At 37.5% G+C, this 20145-nt stretch overlaps 2 protein-coding genes across 3 annotated transcripts in view; both read left to right on the top strand.

Annotated features, from left to right (window-relative positions):
- The first annotated feature begins 5754 nt into the window (after positions 1 to 5754).
- Positions 5755 to 11501, top strand: abrab (actin binding Rho activating protein b). The gene is made up of 2 exons (XM_081375701.1): positions 5755 to 6500; positions 9116 to 11501. The coding sequence occupies exons 1-2, from the start codon at positions 5917 to 5919 to the stop codon at positions 9597 to 9599; spliced, it is 1068 nt and encodes a 355-aa protein (XP_081231827.1). The 5' UTR covers positions 5755 to 5916; the 3' UTR covers positions 9600 to 11501.
- A 2230-nt stretch (positions 11502 to 13731) lies between these two features.
- The window catches only part of samd12 (sterile alpha motif domain containing 12), a 100383-nt gene continuing 93969 nt past the window's right edge, over positions 13732 to 20145 (top strand). The window contains exon 1 of one of the 2 annotated variants that reach the window (XM_081375783.1): positions 13732 to 13818. In XM_081375783.1, coding sequence (XP_081231909.1) covers positions 13806 to 13818 — 13 coding nt within the window. In that variant the 5' untranslated portion in view covers positions 13732 to 13805. Of the gene's footprint in view, positions 13819 to 14138; positions 14443 to 20145 lie in introns of those variants that run through there. The other variant, XM_081375782.1, reaches the window with a different exon arrangement.

Here is a 20145-nt window from a genome sequence, read left to right as displayed (position 1 = left end):
GAGTCGAAACTAAGAAGCGTGATGTTTTGTGATCAGTCTTCACTTTTTCACTCGCTTGTCCCTGTAAATGGAAACTTGACAGACGTGTCTGATAAATCCAGATTACCGAAGCGTTCCTCTTCGCCTGTAACGAGCTCCTGTGATTGTTGCTTTAGTCCTTACAGTTAATGTTCATAGATGTGAGTTCTGGGATTTCCACTCCGGCCTGTTGGCATTTTCACCACGACTCCTGATCATCCATTCCCTTTATTTCTGTGCTCGATCCGGCCAAACACAATCCATAACGTTCACTGGATTAGATCCAGATATGAAACCCACCAGCTGACTCTGTTGACTCTGGGGTGTATAACATGAGGAAGGCAACACTTCAGTTCTCTCAGCTCATTATCCATGAGGAAGAGGATGTTTAATTTTTCTTTTATACTCATCTGCTTTTTCTCTCCTTTAATTTCTCGGTCTAATTTCCACGTCTATCCCAGATTCAGGCACTGTTTTCCCTCTACTGTGTGCGGTCTCACAGGTATTTATATTCAAGGCTGGCAGCTAAAGTTATCCGTCAAATCCAAAAACAACATAATACAATATGATTCTCACAGTACAAATATTCTGTAATAACTATGAATAAAACCCGAGAGAGTATAATTCTTCAAAATTGTTACTTTCTAAAGCTATTTAGATGGTGATGTGTTTCCCCTACCTAAAATATTTTGAAAACCAAAAAGCTTAACATTATTTACCTCTTTTTTTTTTTTATTCTTTTTTTTTTTATCAGCATTTAAGACTTAATGGTGCCTTTAATCAGAGACAGATTACCACAACATAAATCCTATTTCCCTGCTCAGAACGATCCGCAGATCAGAAACCCCAGGGCTCGAGACATTAGCTGAGATGGCCAACCCAAACACGCTCCGGAACGGCTTTAGACTCGGAGGAACTGAGCGCTGAAGTGCGTCTCGCTTCAGCAGGTACAGGTGCTCTCACTCGAGCCCGGACCCTTGACCAGGACAGGGTTCGGCCCAGGTGGACGGATGAATAACTGGACCACACGTCTGTAGTTCAGACAGGCGTACCACACGATTAACACCTGGCTTTTGGGATGAAGTACCAATCCACACTAATGATGACGGTCATAAATCAGCTGGAAGCTCGGTCGGGATGGAAACCATCTTGAGGGCTGGTTCAGGACAAATATTTGTGTACTAGATGAGTTAAATGAGGTGTTACGGAAGGAATGTAATGTGCAGCTGTATTTCAATTAGCGTTTTTTAAATCAAATGAAGTCGTGTGCACAATCGACGTGCCCTTGACCATCAGCTTTTGAGAACGTGTGGTGTGAGAGGAGGTCGTTCAGTGGCTTCAGTAACACTGAGGGAATTTGGGCTTTGACCTTTGACCTGTGTTGCAGATGAACCCCATATATCATTCGTTCTGGACGATCTGCCTTTATCTCAACATCTGCAGATGATTGTGCTTTAAATGCTCCAGTGATAGTCTGCATTTGTGTTGTTTAAATATTCACAGACGTATTTATCACACGTTGTTATTTACATTTATGCATCAGGCAGAAGCTTTTATTTCAAATCTTTTATCGGTTTGGTTTTCATGAGTGGTGGCATGCACTACAAGAGCTAAAATGTCGATGTGTGTGTGCGTGTGTGTTTTCAAAGACCCTACAAGTTTAAAAAAAAATATATAAATATAAATATATATATATATATAGAGAGAGAGAGAGAGAGAGAGAGAGAGAGAGAGAGAGAGAGAGAGAGAGAGAGAGAGAGAGAGAGAGGAAAGTATTTTAAATAGGAGGGAAGAACCAGAGCCGGATTAACGCAAAGGCAAACTAGGCACGTGCCTAGGGCCCGATTGGCGGGATGGGGCCCAGACAGAGGGACAAAAAAAAAAAAAAAAAAGTACAAATGTCCTATCTACAATTTATTTCAATATTTATTAATTCACTAAAAATAGTGACGATGTTTATCTTAACCATAGACTGTTACATTACTGCAGTTAAACCAATTAATGTGTGCCGGCTTCTGAAAGTATGTGTAACGAACGCATCCATCAGATGCTGCGAGGCTAAAGCCTAATAAGCACACAAAGAAGCACAGCTAATAATGCAGGTGTGAGAGTTGTCGTCATCTATTTTGGAGTGATTGCAATGTATTCTAAATATAAACTTGTACTGTAGATCAGCGTCATTTCTGGAAAAATCATTCACCGCTTTACTACAAGTTTAAAAGAGCGCGAGCGTCATTAACGTGCCCAGACGCGACGCTTTGAATTTGCGCGTACAATGAATAACATCGCGTCGGGAGCTGACTAGTAAAAAAGCTACAAAATTAAAAGACAAGACGTCTGTATTCTAAGTTAAAAAGCCAACACACTACAACATTTTTAAATGTTTCAAATAGTCTAAAGGATCTCATATCTATGGGTCTATCTTCTAAATTCTGCTGATGATTAGATTCCTGACATTACGCCAATAATTTCACTTTATATATTTTTTTCTGCTCAGTAGCGATCGTGTCTTTCTCTTCCACTTGATTTGTGTATAGCATATTTAAGGTAGCAATGCAATATAAAAGCACTTATGCTCATCTACTGAAGTGGGATTCTGGAACTGTGAATAAATTGAATAAAACAGCAAAATAACAACAACAACAATAACATCTTCATTAAACAAAAAAGAGATTACCGTAGATAAAGTTTGATTAATATGTACAGTACCGGTAAAAGTCTGGACCCATTACTATTTTTAATGTTTTTGAAAGAAGTTTCTTATTATGCTCTACAAGCCTGCATTTATTTGATCAAAAATACAGAAGAAAAAAAAAACAGGAATATTCAGCAAGGATGTGTTAAATATATAAAAAGTGATAGTGAAGACTTTTTTAAAACAACTCTTTAATAATCAAAAATCCTGAAAAAAAGTATCACAGACAGGTTATAAAATAAATATTAAGCACCATTTCTAACATTTGATAATAAATCAGAATGATCACGTGGCACTAAATTCAGCTTTGCATCACAGAAATATAAAGTATAGTAAAATAGAAAATCATTATTTTAAATTTTAATAATATTTCACTATATTATTTTTCTGTATTTTTGATCAAATAAATCCAGGCTTGATGAGCATAAGAGACTTCTTTCAAAAACATTAAAAATAGTAATGTGTCCAAACTTATGTACTGTTTAAGTAAAAATATACTGCTTTTAAAATTAAATGTTGTATAAATAAAAAGGTTAGGAATCATATTTGTTTCAAGTGTTTTTTTATTGGGGGTGGGGGGCCTCCAACATGAATTATGCCTAGGGCCTCCTAATGTCTAGAACCGGCTCTGGGAAGAACAAACACTAAACTAGTTTACAGGATTAATCTGCCATAATTATTTGGCAAAAAAAAAAGGCAAACTAAAGCTACAGGTTTTATTTTACTCGAAAAATGGGAAAAATGCATAGAAAAACAAAAAGCTGTCAGGAAAAAGCATACATTGACTATATCATAATCAGTTATTAATTTTTCATTGGTTCTCTATTGTTTTTGCATGTGTTTAAAATTTCTTCGTACGACAGCCTGGCCATAAATTATGTCGCACAATTTGGCATGTTTCATTGCATTATTATAACAAATAAAACAAGCACAACTACACAATATGCTTACAAAATCTTTAACACATTTACATATATTAAAAAATGGGTGAAAATGTCATTTTGGATTTTTCTAGTCAGCACTAGAAACATCACTTCTGGCCAGTAATGTATATAAAATTAAAAAATTAGAAAATATGTACTTTAATAAAAAGTTTAATTAGTTTAATTTTAACAAAGTTAAGTTGGTAGCCAAAGCCAATGTGGTGTTATGAGGACCTCTGCTGGTGGACACGTGCACAAACACTTAACACTAACTATTTAGACTTAGAGCATGCACTGGTTTTATTCTCTCTGTCTAGGAGATCTGCAGGTAAGCTTTTCATTTAGTAAAGCTGATATTTGTGATCACACATTTACTTTTAAAGTTGGCTCTGTTGGCTGCATGTTAGGTGCACTCTCTTGTTTTCTTGTTAGTGTCTTGTTATGATTGCTGAGCATTTCTCTCTCTCAGTGACCGTCGTCCCCTAAAGCACACTGACACAGATCTACACATGTGACTGACAGCCACCAGCTGCCTTCCCTTTGCTTCGTGCAGATGCTATTAATAATGCCTCTCAATTATATCTCAAACAAACCGATAAACATAGATAGCATATTAAACACCAACTTTAAGCATGCATGCACAAGCACAATTATCTGCGCTTCAGTACCAATGTGTGGCATAAATAGAGAGAAGTGTTTAAAGTGCTTAATTATTTTGTCAAGTCCTTCACATCTGATCTTGCTGCCATGTGCAATGCAAGACTATCCGCTGTGTACGCAAGCAGAAAGAGTCTCCTTCAGGTGTCACTTATTTTCCTCTCCAAAGTCTACTTCTGTCTTGGATGGAGTGACTCAGTGACATTTGATCTTCCAGTAATTCATTTCTTCTCAATTATAATATTTATTTTCTGCTTGAACCATAGGGGGAAATGTTCTCCCGTAATTACATAGGAATAAACCATAGGTTTGACATAACATTGTAGTATCTTGGTTTAATGGGGGAAAAAACCTTCATTCCTTTACCTTGGGCATTTAGTTGTTACATTTAATTGTTTATGTTGTTAAAGTCCCCCTGTAGTCAATAATTTTATCATTTAAAACTCTTTGATCACCAAAATTACACATTTAAATGTTTTTTCCTTTTAAAAAAAATCTTCATGTCTTAAAATATCTTGAATGTAACTTGACACCCTTGCCTCATTTAGTATACGCGGTTCTATGAATATGCAAATGAGCCTCGCCTCCACTCACTCACTCAGCTCAGAGATCCACTGATTGACGATCACACGTTGATCTGATTGGTTACAAGGTAGTTTGTGACGTCAGAAACACCAGCGATTTCAAAGCGTGTCTTTGGTTCACTGCAGTTTTAAGGAGAAAATACTCAGCAATGGTGTCGACTTATGAAGTTACACATGGTTTGTCTTAAAGCAAATTAAAAACACCACATAGACACATAAACAACATTAAACGCTGGATTTTCACCACAGGGAGACTTTATCTACTCAATCCCACTGCATTCACTGTTCACAGTATGGCCTATTGTAATTGAATGTTGGGGAAAACTACACTCTAAAAATGCTGGGTTGTTTTAACCCATGTTTGGGTCAAATGTGGACAAAATTTAAACTAGGGTTAGTTGAAATGAAGTGTTGTTTTATGTGTTTTTGCACAAGATTAATATAGGGGGAGACCAGTTAGTGTTTAAAGTTTGATTTTAAAAGAGTAGAGCCTGTGGTTAGATTGAAGATGGGTCTAAAAACATAAACATTTGTACACATGTATGTGTGCTATTGCTAGCTGGATGATTGAAGCACTTCATTTACTGGAGTAACACTTACTTGGTCTTTTCAAGGCAATCAGTTTGCATGGCTTTAACAAGTAAATCAGATCGTTATTCAAGTACACACAAATCCCAAGTTGCATTAAAGTCAATAGCATTAGCGATATAGTATAGTCTTGATAAGTACCAAGACCAAATCAGTTTAGAGCAAGTATCCAGATAAAGAGCTGTCTGCACATTTGTGAAGCCTAGGAAAAAGCTTAACACACTCTGCCCTGTTTGCAGCGATGGTCAGTGACAGTGTGTATGATGAAATGTGATTCCCCACCAATCCCAGAGGTCGGGAAGTGTCAAGGAAAGATGATCATCGGGATGCCTGGCATACTTTCCAACGCTTCAAAACCACTTGTGCTAGAGCTCCAGAATTTACTACAGGTTGGGAATCACAATAAAGAGTTGAGGACTTGAACAAGGGAAGGAATCCCTGGAGGTAAACGATGTCAGAAAGGAAGCCCTCAGTAAACAAGAACATTAAAAAGCTGCGTGCCATAAGCATGGTGTGCAGTTTGACCCGGAGCTGGCAGCAGTGGGTGAGCGAGAACGAGGACAAGCAGTCCAGCGAACCCAGCGGATGGGCCCCGGGAGACCCCAAAGATTCGGGAACGATCAGACCCTCTCGAAAGTCTCTTCCCAGCCAGGACCTTACCAATAAAAACCAAGATGAAGTGGAGTCACGCATCAAAACCGGACAAGTGCTGAAAACCGTGACGAGGGACGTCCAGGAGAGAAGTGCGGGCATTGACTTCCTGACCAGACGCATCTGCAAGGACCCGGACACGGATGACCTGGATAAGATACTGAGCAAGAAAGGGTCGCCCACGCTCCGGAGAAAGTGCTCCAACATGGTTTCGGAGCTGACGCGGGGCTGGAAGGAGATGGAAGAGGAGAAAAAGCCGGTTCAGGAGAGCGGAGAGGATAATGAGGACACAGGAGTACAGATGGGAGTCAATCAGGAGGAGACCGGGAATAACAGGACCAATGAAAACACTGCGGTCACTATCAAAAGATCCTCTGTTCTCGGGTAAGTTCTGGTTTACTAATACGGATGAGATTTGTAGAACAAAAAGTGATAAAGGAGATGTCGAGTGTTCTTTTAGTAGGGTCGTTAGAAAGTAATTTAGAAGTCGTAAATCAATCTGATTATAACATGCTATGTTATTTTAGTCAATCACTTTAAATAACATCCATGTGTTTGATAGAAATCCCATATGTGTGTGTAATCTGTACCATGTAGTGCACTATTTATTCACAGTTGGGTTATTATATTTAATATTTAGTAATATAAGGAATAGGCCTATCACATGAGCTTGACAGCCATTTGATTATTCAGACCAACTGTTATTCAAAGCTTTAATACACAACAAGTTAATATGAAGTACATTACATTTAAGGCAAAATAGAGCCAGTCAGTCGCTGATCTATTTCACCCCCACCAAAGAAAACCGTTCCAAATGAATCTACAACAGAATTGAATCTACTGTGTGGCATTTCAGAATGAATCAGTGTTTTTGAACGGATCGATTGAATGATTTATTCAGTGAGTCACTCATAAATTAGTTTTTTGAAAGAATGTGTTTAATTTATTATTAAGACAGTCACTTGTTTCGTTCCTGAATGAATCTGTGTTTTTTAAAGAATTGGTTGAGTGAAAGATTCAGTGACTCACACATACAGTCTCATTAGTTTAGTTTCTGAACGAATCAGTGTTTTTTAAAGAATTGGTTGAGTGAAAGATTCAGTGACTCACACATACAGTCTCATTAGTTTAGTTTCTGAACGAATCAGTGTTTTTTAAAGAATTGGTTGAGTGAAAGATTCAGTGACTCACACATACAGTCTCATTAGTTTAGTTTCTGAACGAATCAGTGTTTTTTAAAGAATTGGTTGAGTGAAAGATTCAGTGACTCACACATACAGTCACTATAGTTTAGTTTCTGAATGAATCAGTGTTTTTGCAGTTCACTCATAAAGACGGTCATTTATGAGCACTTTTGGTACACCGGTTTCAAACTGCTTTTTAGTCAACTGTTTCATTTTTTAATCAATTTGATTTTGAAAGAATTATTCAATAACTCATAAAGACAGCCACTTGGTTCGTTCCTGAATTAATCTTTTTTTTTTTTAATTGATTAAGTGAAAGATTCAGTGACTTGTAAAGACGGTCACTTGTTTCGTTACTAAATGAATCTGTGTTTTGATTTTTGAAAGAATTGTTTGAGTAAAAGATTCAGAGACTCACTCATACAGTCACATGTTTCATTTCTGAATGAATCTGTGTTTTTTAAAAATTGGTTGAGTGAAAGATTCAGTGACTCACTCATTCAGTCATTTGTTTTGTCTCTGAATGAATCTGGATTTTTTTTAAATTGGTTGAGTGAAAGATTCAGTGACTCACTCATTCAGTCATTTGTTTTGTTTCTGAATGAATCTGGATTTTTTTTAAATTGGTTGAGTGAAAGATTCAGTGACTCAAACATACAGTCACTCGTTTCATTTCTGAATGAATCTGTATTTTTAAAAAATTGGTTGAGTGAAAGATTCAGTGACTCACTCATACAGTCACGTTTCATTTCTGAATGAATCTGTGTTTTAAAAAGACTGGTTGAGTGAAAGATTCAGTGACTCACTCATTCAGTCATTTGTTTTGTCTCTGAATGAATCTGGATTTTTTTTTTTATTGGTTGAGTGAAAGATTCAGTGACTCACTCATTCAGTCATTTGTTTTGTCTCTGAATGAATCTGGATTTTTTTTTAATTGGTTGAGTGAAAGATTCAGTGACCCACTCATTCAGTCATTTGTTTTGTTTCTGAATGAATCTGGATTTTTTTTAAATTGGTTGAGTGAAAGATTCAGTGACTCAAACATACAGTCACTCGTTTCATTTCTGAATGAATCTGGATTTTTTTTAATTGGTTGAGTGAAAGATTCAGTGACTCAAACATACAGTCACTCGTTTCATTTCTGAATGAATCTGTATTTTTTAAAAATTGGTTGAGTGAAAGATTCAGTGACTCACTCATACAGTCACGTTTCATTTCTGAATGAATCTGTGTTTTAAAAAGATTGGTTGAGTGAAAGATTCAGTGACTCACTCATTCAGTCATTTGTTTTGTCTCTGAATGAATCTGGATTTTTTTTAAATTAGTTGAGTGAAAGATTCAGTGACCCACTCATTCAGTCATTTGTTTTGTTTTTGAATGAATCTGGATTTTTTTTAAATTGGTTGAGTGAAAGATTCAGTGACTCAAACATACAGTCACTCGTTTCATTTCTGAATGAATCTGTATTTTTAAAAAATTGGTTGAGTGAAAGATTCAGTGACTCACTCATACAGTCACGTTTCATTTCTGAATGAATCTGTGTTTTAAAAAGATTGGATGAGTGAAAGATTCAGTGACTCAAACATACAGTCACTCGTTTCATTTCGGAATGAATGTGTTTTTTAAATGGTTTTGTTTCCGAATGAATCAGTGTTTTTGAAAGATTCACTCATTAAGAAAGTCATCAATGAGCACTTTTAAACAAATGTGACTAAACGAAATAGCTATAATAGTCTATAACACATTTTGATACATTTTATTTGTTTATTACAATTTGCATTATTTCATTAACCATATATTCTACAATCTTCTTAGGGGCAAAAAGGAAATTGAAGATGCCAACAAAATAAATGCCTTGTCAAAAAAATACAGTGCTGTGGGGAGTTTAAAGAGCCGCTGGCAGAACTGGGCATCGGAGCACACTGTCAACCAGAAGCTCAACCCCTTCAGCGAGGACTTTGATTACGAGTATTCGATGTCGACACGGTTGCGGAGGGGCGAGGAGGGTTACGGGCGGCCCAAAGAGGGCAGTAAGACTGCAGAACGGGCCAAACGCGCAGAAGCGCACATCCACCGCGAGATCGATGACATGTGCTTCGTCATCAGGACCATGGCGGACCGGGATTCAGACGGACGCACCAGAGTGACCTTCGGAGATCTGTTTGACAGATATGTGCGGATCTCTGATAAAGTCGTGGGAATACTAATGAGGGCCAGGAAACATGGAAAGGTGGCGTTTGAGGGGGAGATGCTGTGGCAGGGCCAGGATGATGCCGTCATTATTACTCTGTTAGTATGACATGAGACCTAATTAGTTAACCTTACTGAAAAAGCATGCAAAATGGGGAAAAAACCACAACAATCAATTCATTTTAAGTTAAATATACTGGGTGCATCTTCCACACATTTTATTGATTTAAGTTGAGATGGTTAAAGTCCTCTTCTAGTCCCCCTCTTATCTTTGATCACCAAAATGACATATTTTAAAAAAAAAAAATTTTGAAAAAATGTCTTCATGCCTTAAAATATCTTGAATGTAACTCGACACCCTTAGCTTAATTTAGTATGCGTGGTTCTATGACTATGCAAATGAGCCCCGCCTCCACTCACTCACTCAGTTCAGAGATCCACTGGTTGACGATCACACGTTGATCTGATTGGTTACAAGGTAGTTTGTGACGTCAGAAACACCAGCGATTTCAAAGCGTGTTTTTGAGACTGTCTTTGGTTCACTGCAGTTTTAAGGAGGAAATACTCAGCAATGCTGTCGACTTATGAACTTACACAACGGTTTGTCTTAAAGCACATTAAAAACACCACACAGACATAAACAACAGTAAAAGCTGCATTTTCACCACAGGGGGACTTTAATGCAACTTGGGATTTGTATGTACTTGAATAACAATCTGATTTACTTGTTAAAACCATGCAAACTGATTGCCTTAAAAAGACCAAGTAAGTGTTACTCTAGTAAATGAAGTGCTTCAATCATCCAGCTAGCAATAGCACACATACATGTGTAAAAATGTTCTGAAACCCCTTTAAATCCAAACATTAAACAGTAGCTGGTTTTGTGCAAAAACATAAAATAGCACTTAATATAAACATTTGCTCTGAAGCAAAGCATGCTGGGAATTAGAAATCTGCTGTAACCCAATCAGTTCTACTCAATATGATCAGTTTTTGAGTGCACATAACTTTTTAGTGCGATGAACATTTCATTTAGTGAATCATAACTTTATATTAACTTTTCCAATGTGGAGTAGTCGATGATATAGTTTAAAGTCAGAGAGTTTTGTTTTACCAGGCGTTTACATGCACTGTAACACTTTACAATATCGTCATTACTGCATTAACTAACATGAACTAACCATGAGAAACATATTCTTACAGCATTCATTAACCTGTGTTAATGTTAGTTCACAGTGCGTTAACTTTTAATCTTAAAAATGTATTGAGATTAACATGAACTAAGACTAATAAATGTTGTTCATTGTTAGTTCATGTTAAATGAAACCTCATTATAAAGTGTTTCCCAGCTTTTTGTCATTAAATGTGTCATGTCTCCCATTCAGACTTGTATGTTTAGTTTGCATTTGGTCATTTCCTCTTGTTCTCCTTATAGTTGTGCTGTTGATTTGCCCATTATCGTTCCCAGGTGTTAGTAGTTTTCTCATTACTCCTTGTCTCTGTTTTCCCCTGTTTTTGTTGTCGTAACCCCTGTTTTGGATTTGTTTCATATTTCTGTGCCTCTCTTTGAGTTCTGGGTTTTGGTCAAGGTAATATTTTGTTTAATTTAAATATAATTATAAGTTATCTGTTTCCTGGCTTTTTGTTTTTGCTCTTTTCTTGCATTTGGAGCCGTTAGCTTCTGCCGGCCTTGATCCTCAATATGTCATGTTTGTTGCATTTGTGCATATATGCATGTAAAAAGATGTTTTATTGACTCATACTGTGTAAAAAAAGAAGCTGCTAAAAGGAATGATATTTTAGGTTTAGTTTTGTTTCTAGCTTTTGCACTAAGGGTATAGAGTAGTGTTTAAGACTCACACAATCCGTCATACTGTATATGATCCAGAAGAGGGAGCCGTGCACTAATGCTTCAGTTTCCTCACGCCATGAATTGAAGTCCTTATGAAACTGGATGTTATCTCTGCATTTAGTACATGTTGTACTTTTAATAAAATGCAAGTATTTGAGCAAAACAAAATGGTCTATGTTTTGATTATTACTACACAACTTAACATTTTTTACATTCTCAGTTTGTGTAAATCCACTTTTTTTCCCACACATTAATTTCAGACACGTCTAGTACAATTATGTGGTTTTGTTTTATTAATAGTGTATACTTTTTTCCTGATTTACCCTGAAAGAATGAAAGTGCAATGTGACAACATGCCCCATAGGTGGAGCACAATATAACATGACCATAGGACAGATTCAAATGTTACCTGATCTAATCAAAAATATTCAAGAAAAATATGTTCTCAATAAAAATACAATTAGTAAGTTTTTCATATAAAATAATGGCATTTTTTAATAATACTAAAAAAAAGAGTTTGACAACAAACACAGTTCAAAACATAATAATAATCAATAATCTCTGAACATTGACTCTCAGTCTTTATTCACTTTTTTTCTCATGGTTTCTCAATAGAATTCATAGTAGCAAGTAGAACGGAATATCATATTGCGCACTTCTATCCATCACATATTAATCCACAGATGCTATTTTTTGATGGATTGTTAGCACACTGGTTTGGCTGACATCTTTCAAAAATATGGAAAGACATTCTCAACAATAAATGACAGCATGTTTATGGGAAGCTATACAGTCATTTGTAGTGGTTCCTTGTCATGTGGTTGTGTGTCAAGTGCGTGAAGAGAGCAATGTAGCAGAACAACCACAGAGCAAACTGATAAACCAATGCCAGGCATTCCAGCATTTGGTTTTGTCTGGAAACCCGACAGACAAGAGCTGACTATAATCTTCAGGAATGCGGATCAAAAACCATTAGCAGGAAACGCTGTATCGTGAGATAAAAATGTGAAACCAGAATTTCACTGATTTCAGGACTCAACGTCTGAACAGTATATGTTATTCAGACCCAGAATAGTGGATTCCCACATGGCAGGTTCATGATGTCCATCTGTAATCATACAGTATCTTCTCCATCCACTGGCTGTCAGTGGACAAGAGTCTCGAGGCTGTCGAGATGCCAAAGTAAACCTCAAATTTCACAAAGATGAAATTACTGGTGTTTTACTTTCCTGAGACTTGGATAATCACCTTGTTCTTAATGTAGAACAATTAAAAACACTGACGGTTTACAGATATTGTTCTCCATCTCCCTTCCACTAAAGCACAGGCATTTCATTACAGCAACAATATTCAATCAGTTGTCTCCAGTTTCTTCCATTCGGACACACAGAAGACCCTAAACGAACCTCGTGTATGACATTTATTCTTGCACATTTCCCATTTATAACCTGAATTGGGTTATGATGTGCTCAGTTACAGCGGTTTACATGATAATGAAAATATTCTGAGTTCTGTTTCTGTAATGATGAATCTTCAGTCTCTGCGTTTAAGCTTCTGTCTCATCCTGAGATGTCAAACTCTTTCAGTAAAGAATGTATGCAGCTCTCCAGTTGTTCTGATTCAGGGTTTTGCACTTTTTGCACATCTAATTAAAAAAAGAAAAAGAAGTGGAGTTCATAATAGAGTTATTTGACTGTCTTCCAAACATGTTAGGAATGTTAGCAATGAAGAAAGTCTATGCCACAATTTTCAGAAAATTTCAAAAAAATGTATAGTAAGCTATGAGGTATGCAACAAGTTCACAGAATACAAGTTTAATTACTATTAAATGTAACCACACACACACTCACACTCATACTCTCTCTCTCTCTCTCTCTCTCTCTCTCTCTCACACACACACACACACACACACACACACACACACAAACACACACTCATACTCTCTCTCTCTCTCTCTCTCTCTCTCACACAAACACACACTCATACTCTCTCTCACACACACACACACAAACAAACACACATACTCTCTCTCTCTCATACACAAACAAACACACACATACTCTCTCTCTCTCTCTCTCTCTCTCTCTCTCTCTCTCACACACACACACACACACATACATACGCACACCGTCTGTAACGTTTGATGCATTTTAAATACTGCATGTTCATATACGACTATAAATAGATACAAACAAACAAACGTGTCCATAAATAAAGTGAGGTGAAACCGGTCTAACAGCGTGCTCGCAGATCCAGTAAGTTAAAGGTGTAACTCCAGTAACTCCACTAACTCCAGTAACTCCACTTCCCATGATCCCCTGAGAGCAGATCTCGCTTCTCCAGCCCGCTCGGATTCACAGAGGGTTTTGCTTGGCAAGTGTTAATAAGCGAGACGCGTTGGCAGAATCACAGACAACCAGCAGCTTTACCTTCCCATGATGCCCGAACTCGTGCACTAGCAGCATGGCTGTCCAAGGTAAGCCTTTAAACATACATTTATGCTGAAATGTTTGTGTATTGAAATGAACGCCACAAGTAGGCTACACACACACACACACACACACACACACACACACACACACACACACACACACACACACACACAAACACAGCAGGTTTGGGATTATGATTGGCTGCCGATCAGCCGCAGATCTTTGCCCTGCTCTTACACTGGAAAGCTATGACATAGAGATGGGCTCGCGGGGCCGTGTGTGTGTGTGAGAGCAGTCTATGCATGTAGTGTAAAGATTGACGATCTGCATCATTCATTCAGTCTGCGCGCTCATCCTCTGATTCATAGAAGAAGACCACTGAGAGGAGCAGAACACAACACGGCATGTGCATGCTCACAATCCACCGTTTTAATGTGTAAAAGCTGTGTTTGTGCGACTCTTTGACTCTGGTGATTGGGATGCGATGCGCGCTTCATTGAGGAGCGGCGGATCTGCGCGAGCGCGTTATTATTATTAATCAGATTTCATAGGGCGCTTCTGTTAGACAGGTGTTTGGTTTGTTTCGACCACCTGCTCTGGTGACATGATGTTAGGGCAATCTCCACACCTCATCGGAGGAATCCTCTGGATTCAGAACCCTATGCGAGGTAGGTTTATTCCTGAAGACATCTAATGATGCTTGTATCGAATGGCGTCTTATCGATCGTATTGGCAGATCAGTTGAACTATAATGTGAAGAATTAACATCTCTTCAATCACACGTGATCTAGTGATTTATGCTTATTAAATTCGGTCTGTGGAATGACGGGCTATAACGCTCAGACAGGGCTAGTTGTCATTCTTTTTACTTCAGTATTTGTAAAGGTCTTTATATTTGAAAGCGAGTTTTTGTATGAGCTTATGCCTGAAGCCATCAGATATCTCCACTGTTCTCACACTAAATTGATGTTTACCTTTTGTGACAACATGCCCCATAGCCCTGCGTGCTGTCACTGTACAAAACTGTATATGGGTTATTATGTAACAATGGATCCTGTCCTTTAACAGCCTATAATAGGCTTTTCAGCAGAATGTTAACAATTATGAAAGAAACACAAAACATTTTGGACACGCTTCACTTTACATAGATATAATGATTTGGAATCTAGATAAACTGAACTTTTGAAGAAAAAAACACATTTTATCCAGTAGGAACTTGTTTGATCTGATTTGGCCTGGTTCCAAATACAGTACGACTGCAATTCCATTAGCATTTCTTAGATTTGTTGAATTGGCATGCTTGTATAAATAACATTTTGCTTTTGATTTTATTGAAAACGTTTAATTGTTAAAACCCTGATTCATCCTATACATGCATCTCGAGAATATATGTGATTAAAGCATTCACTTGACTCAAGTTTAATGAAGATGGGGTAAATGCATCTTAACCTTTTAGACTGAAAACATCCCAAAACATTGTTTTGGTGGTTCCATCTTTAATTGAGGAGTCGTACTGTACTAGATACTCACTTGTAGGGCCAAAAGCCAAAATTACATTTCTAAACCTTTTGTTGTTAGCATACTGAAGAAGTCCTGTCTCAGCATATACAGTCAGGAGAATAGAGAACCTGAGGATTTCTGCTTTACAAACAAAACATAATAAATCTTTAGGGAGAGTACGTGTACACTATTCCACTGAAAAACAGCCACTGCCTAAATATCTGTGGCAAAACTGTGAGTGATCATACAAATTAAATGCTTTCTGGAAGGATCCTGCTGTATCATCTCAGGGGTGTACTTGTTATAGATGCTTTGGCTCTTCAAAACTCTTCTGATTCTTCTTCATGATTGGTCATCAGGGACGTGACATACAGCATAAGCTGAAAGCCTGGATGAAGACGGCAGTGTGACTGGAGGGCTGTTTAGTTAATGCTCTGAATGATTCCTTAGTGGACGCTGTTCTGCTTTTAGAGTGACGTTTACACTTTATAAGACAGCAAAAGAGATTCCTGCATTTGTGATGTGCACTAAAGTGCCCCATTATGCTTTTTGGATATTACCGTTGTGTATACTGTAGCTGTTTGTGAAAGTAAAAGATCAGAGTGCTGATAAATGGAGTTAATGTCTCCTAAAAGAAGGAAATGATTCTGAACTGAAACGAGTCAACAGTAATTCAGTCTCACTTCCTGCTGAACCTACATAGGTTTGCAACTAATTTGCATAATGTCAGCCTATGCTCTTGATTGGCTGAGCAGTGTCTCTTAGCTTCGCCCTCAAACACTGTAGTGTATCTGAGACTGGAAAAGTTTGGTTCGTGTTGTTCGTGTCGAGAAGACGCTGTTTTCTGCTGACAAAGCAAATCCACTTTGATGAGATTGATACGGTAAAACCCACGCCATCGTCACTGTTCGTATCACTGTGATCAAGAGCTGAGATTCAGATATGATAATGAGCGTTTGCTTTCTGACCAATCACAGCACACTGGGTCGTTTGACCAATCAGAGCAGAGCTGCTCTCAGAGAGGCGGGGTTTAGAGAGACTGAATCTTCAAACTAACCGTTTTAGACACTGTGAGAAAAGAGCTGATGCTGCACTTAATAATATGAGAAAATCAGAGTTTTGTTTGATCTTGGATGCATGTTCATTTTTTGTAGGAGATTACAAAACAAAATTAGAAACCTTTAAACGTACAATATGTAATTTTTTTCACCGCTAGCCTCTTACAAAGGCGTAGTTTGATGACTCAACATTTGCTAAGAATTATGGATCTTGTCGTCAACGTCAAGCCGACCGATCTAATAATGTTTATGGATGAGTAAATACATTGATGCTTTTATCATGACTGTGATATGAAGCAGGTCGGGATTGCTAAGAGACAGCTATCAGCTCCACACGCGACGCGAGTCCCGCGGATATAAAAGGAATATGGACATTTCATTCTACCGAACTACACGCAAGTGCAGAATTACAACTCACAGGTCAGTTTATTAGACCAATTAAACTTGTGAGGTAACGCAGCGCTGTTTCACTTGGTCTAACATTACACTAGCACACTAAACTGCATTTGAATGTGTTGAAATGTATGTGTTAGTTTGTCTGTATGAGACTAGCAGTAAACTAGATCAACATTAGAATAACATACAGATCATATTCTGACATTTTATCATTGTTGAACTATATAACATTGATTAGTTTTATGTAAATGTGCTCACCTGTTTAATAAAGTACATGTAGGAGCGGTCGAAGTCTCGGACGTGGAGCTCTCGTTTATATACTGTCTATGGGAGTTCTCGGCATCTCGAAAACACCGCGCTGATATTGATTCGAGTTTTATCTCTCCTTTTTTATCCAAAGTCTGCTTGCCATGGTCCATAATGTTTGAACGAAACAACAAGCGTGTAAATAGACATTGCGAACTACACAGTTGTCCACGTCTGTCGCCTTGGTTACTATCAGAGGGCTCTGGTTGCCATGGCAATACGGGCGGAAACCAGGGACAACGCGGATATGACGCCATTGACGGCGACAAAACGGAAATAAAGAAACGGGACGTGTCTTCGAATTAAATTGCAAATTTCTCCTGGTTTGAAAGTTGTTGGAAACAGTCGGGATAATGTAAGTACACAACTAAAAAAAATATATAACGTGGATATAGTGATTTTTGCTATTTTTAAAGCAAAAAAAAATACATATTGTACCTTTAAAATGTATATGCATAATAGGGGCACTTTAAGCAGCAGAAATATGCATGTTATGTTGAAATGTTTGGCGAGTATCAAATGAGGAGAAATGCTTGAGAAATATGTGGAAAGAAAGGAATATGTGTTGGAATGGCCTGGTGACGGATCGCTCACAGTCACATGAGACGTTCAAAGACATTTGCATTCTCAAGCCGCTGAACCGACTCAAGATCAAAACGCTGAGAGACTGAGACTGACTCTCACACACTCCAGGCGGACTCAGAGTCTGATGTGCTGAAACTAGGGGTGTCCATGGTTAACCGATTAACCGATTAACCGTTAAAAATTGCGTAACCGAGTGAAACATTTTGCTCGGTTAAGTGGCGTCAATGGTGTGCATTGAATTTAGTTGTAATACATTTTTGCACCGCCAGAGACCGCTAGACCAGTTTTCTAATATGAAGCGGGCAAAGAAAGCGCGCGTCCGAGAATGAAGGCTGTGCGCGATCCAGAAACAAATATAGTCAGTCAGTATCCGCGCCACTGATCGCAGCACAATAATATCTGTCTGCAGAGCCGCAGAGCCACAGCTTTACACCAGCAGTTTTACCCCGCGCATGCGCAGTTTCATCACAACAGTTTTACCCGCAGAGTCCGTTTACCGTTACATTAACCCATACAATTTGTATTATGCATTTCCTAAACATGTACTTGCTAATCAAACACTTTATATGAACAAACTACTAATCTATAAAACACAATCGGTCTTCCGACCTTTTACTGTGTTGATATGCGCGAGGGAGAGAGAGCAATACAGCGCTCGTGTTGTTTGAAGGCGGTGAGAGTGCGCGCGCGCGCGGCCGGGGCTCTCTCACTGTTTGTTCTTATGCGCCCTGTCCACTGATCTAAATAATTAGTTGTTACGACGACTTATTTGTTCCCTCGTTTTAATAAATCGTGGACACGTTGAACTATTTCCCTCCCTCATTTTGATTTAACGTGGCCAAAAACAGTTTGATACTATTAATTAGTGAATGCTAAAGACCTATATTTTGTGAATTGGTGAATATTCAGGTGAATTATTTCGTGGCCACGAATTAATAATAATTATTAAACTGTTTTTCGTCCCTGTGAAGATAGCTCTTCAGTGAAGGCCGACTACAGCTTTTTATTCCTTTTTTTTTTTTGTGAATTGGTGAATATTTATCAGTATCAGGTGAATTGTTGTGGCCACGAATTAATAATACCTCAGCACGTTTTACAAGCCCCTTCTCGATCGCAGCGGCAACGAGCACTTTGATCACTTGATTTAAAAAACAAAACATTTCAGCGCTAGATCGCCTAAAAAAAAAAAAAAAAAACGAACGAAATGAATGCTCTGCTAGTTAACTGAAGATGTTTTGTTTATTTGTATTGGTATTCATGCCGCGAGATGTTTCAAAAGTGGTGACAATATCGACCTTAGAAAATAGTGGTGGGGACATGTCCCACCCGCAAATTTTGCCTATCTCGGGGTTGCGGCGCGCACACTATGGTTAACCGAGTATTAACCGCTAAGGGCCTCGGTTAACGGTTAATGAAAAACTTGAAAACGTGCAGCCCTAGCTGAAACACACTGCTGATGTGTGTACGCAGCGCTGGAGAACACGTCGACAGATAGTGTGTGCCAGACTACAGCTTCTGAAGAGAGCAAGCTTGATCGGAATAATTGAGAGGGTGTTAAGGACTATTTTCTTATATAGGGCAGTGGAGTTGGTGCTATGAATTTTTTAGTAGAGATTTCACATGTTCTTTGTTCAGACCTACTGTACTTGCCGTCTTCAGCAGGGTTATTCTTTATTTAAGACAGATCAGTCTAAACCTGACCTTTATTCACACTAGTTTGGGATCAATACATTTAAAAAAATAATAATATGATGCATTAAATTGATTAAAAATGACAGTAAAGACTTTTACATTGTTACAAAACATATTTTAAATAGAGCTGTCAAAAGATTAATTGCGATTAATCGCATCCAAAATAAAAGTTTGTGTTTACATAATATATGTGTGTGTACTCTGTATAATTATTTTGTATATATAAATACACACACATGCATGTATATATTTAAGAAATATTTGCATACATATACTGTATATTTATATATAATTTATATTATATATATAATTTTTTTATATATATAAATTACACATTTTTCTTAAATATATACAAGCATGTGTGTGTATTTATATATACAAATTTAATTATACACAGTACACACACATATATTATTTAAACACAAACTTTTATTTTGGATGCGATTAATCACGATTAATCTTTTGACAGCCCTAATTTTAAATAAATTATGTTCTTTTGAACATTCCTAAAAAAATAGGTTTATAAGTGAGAGAAACTTTTCTCAAGATGTGAATAGTTTACTGGTAGATGTTTATTTTATGATCAACATGTTTAGTGAATGGGAAATTGGGATATTAAAATCAGTTGATTTGGAAATACTTTATTCTGAAGGTTTAAGACCTTTATGGAAACAGATTAATATTGAGTCATGCACCAGTTTAAGAGGTTTAACGCGACAATTGTGCTTTTTCCTGGTTTTTAAACTTTATTTTAATACGTTTTGTAACGTTATTTACTGATAACAGTTTCCTCAGCTGCATCTCTCAAATATCATTCTTTTGTATATATTAAAA

This window comes from Scardinius erythrophthalmus (genome assembly GCF_964197995.2).
Source record: "Scardinius erythrophthalmus genome assembly, chromosome: 10".
Lineage (NCBI taxonomy): Eukaryota > Metazoa > Chordata > Actinopteri > Cypriniformes > Leuciscidae > Scardinius > Scardinius erythrophthalmus.
Note: the sequence above shows the minus strand (reverse complement) of the source record. Positions and strands in the feature narration are given on the sequence as shown.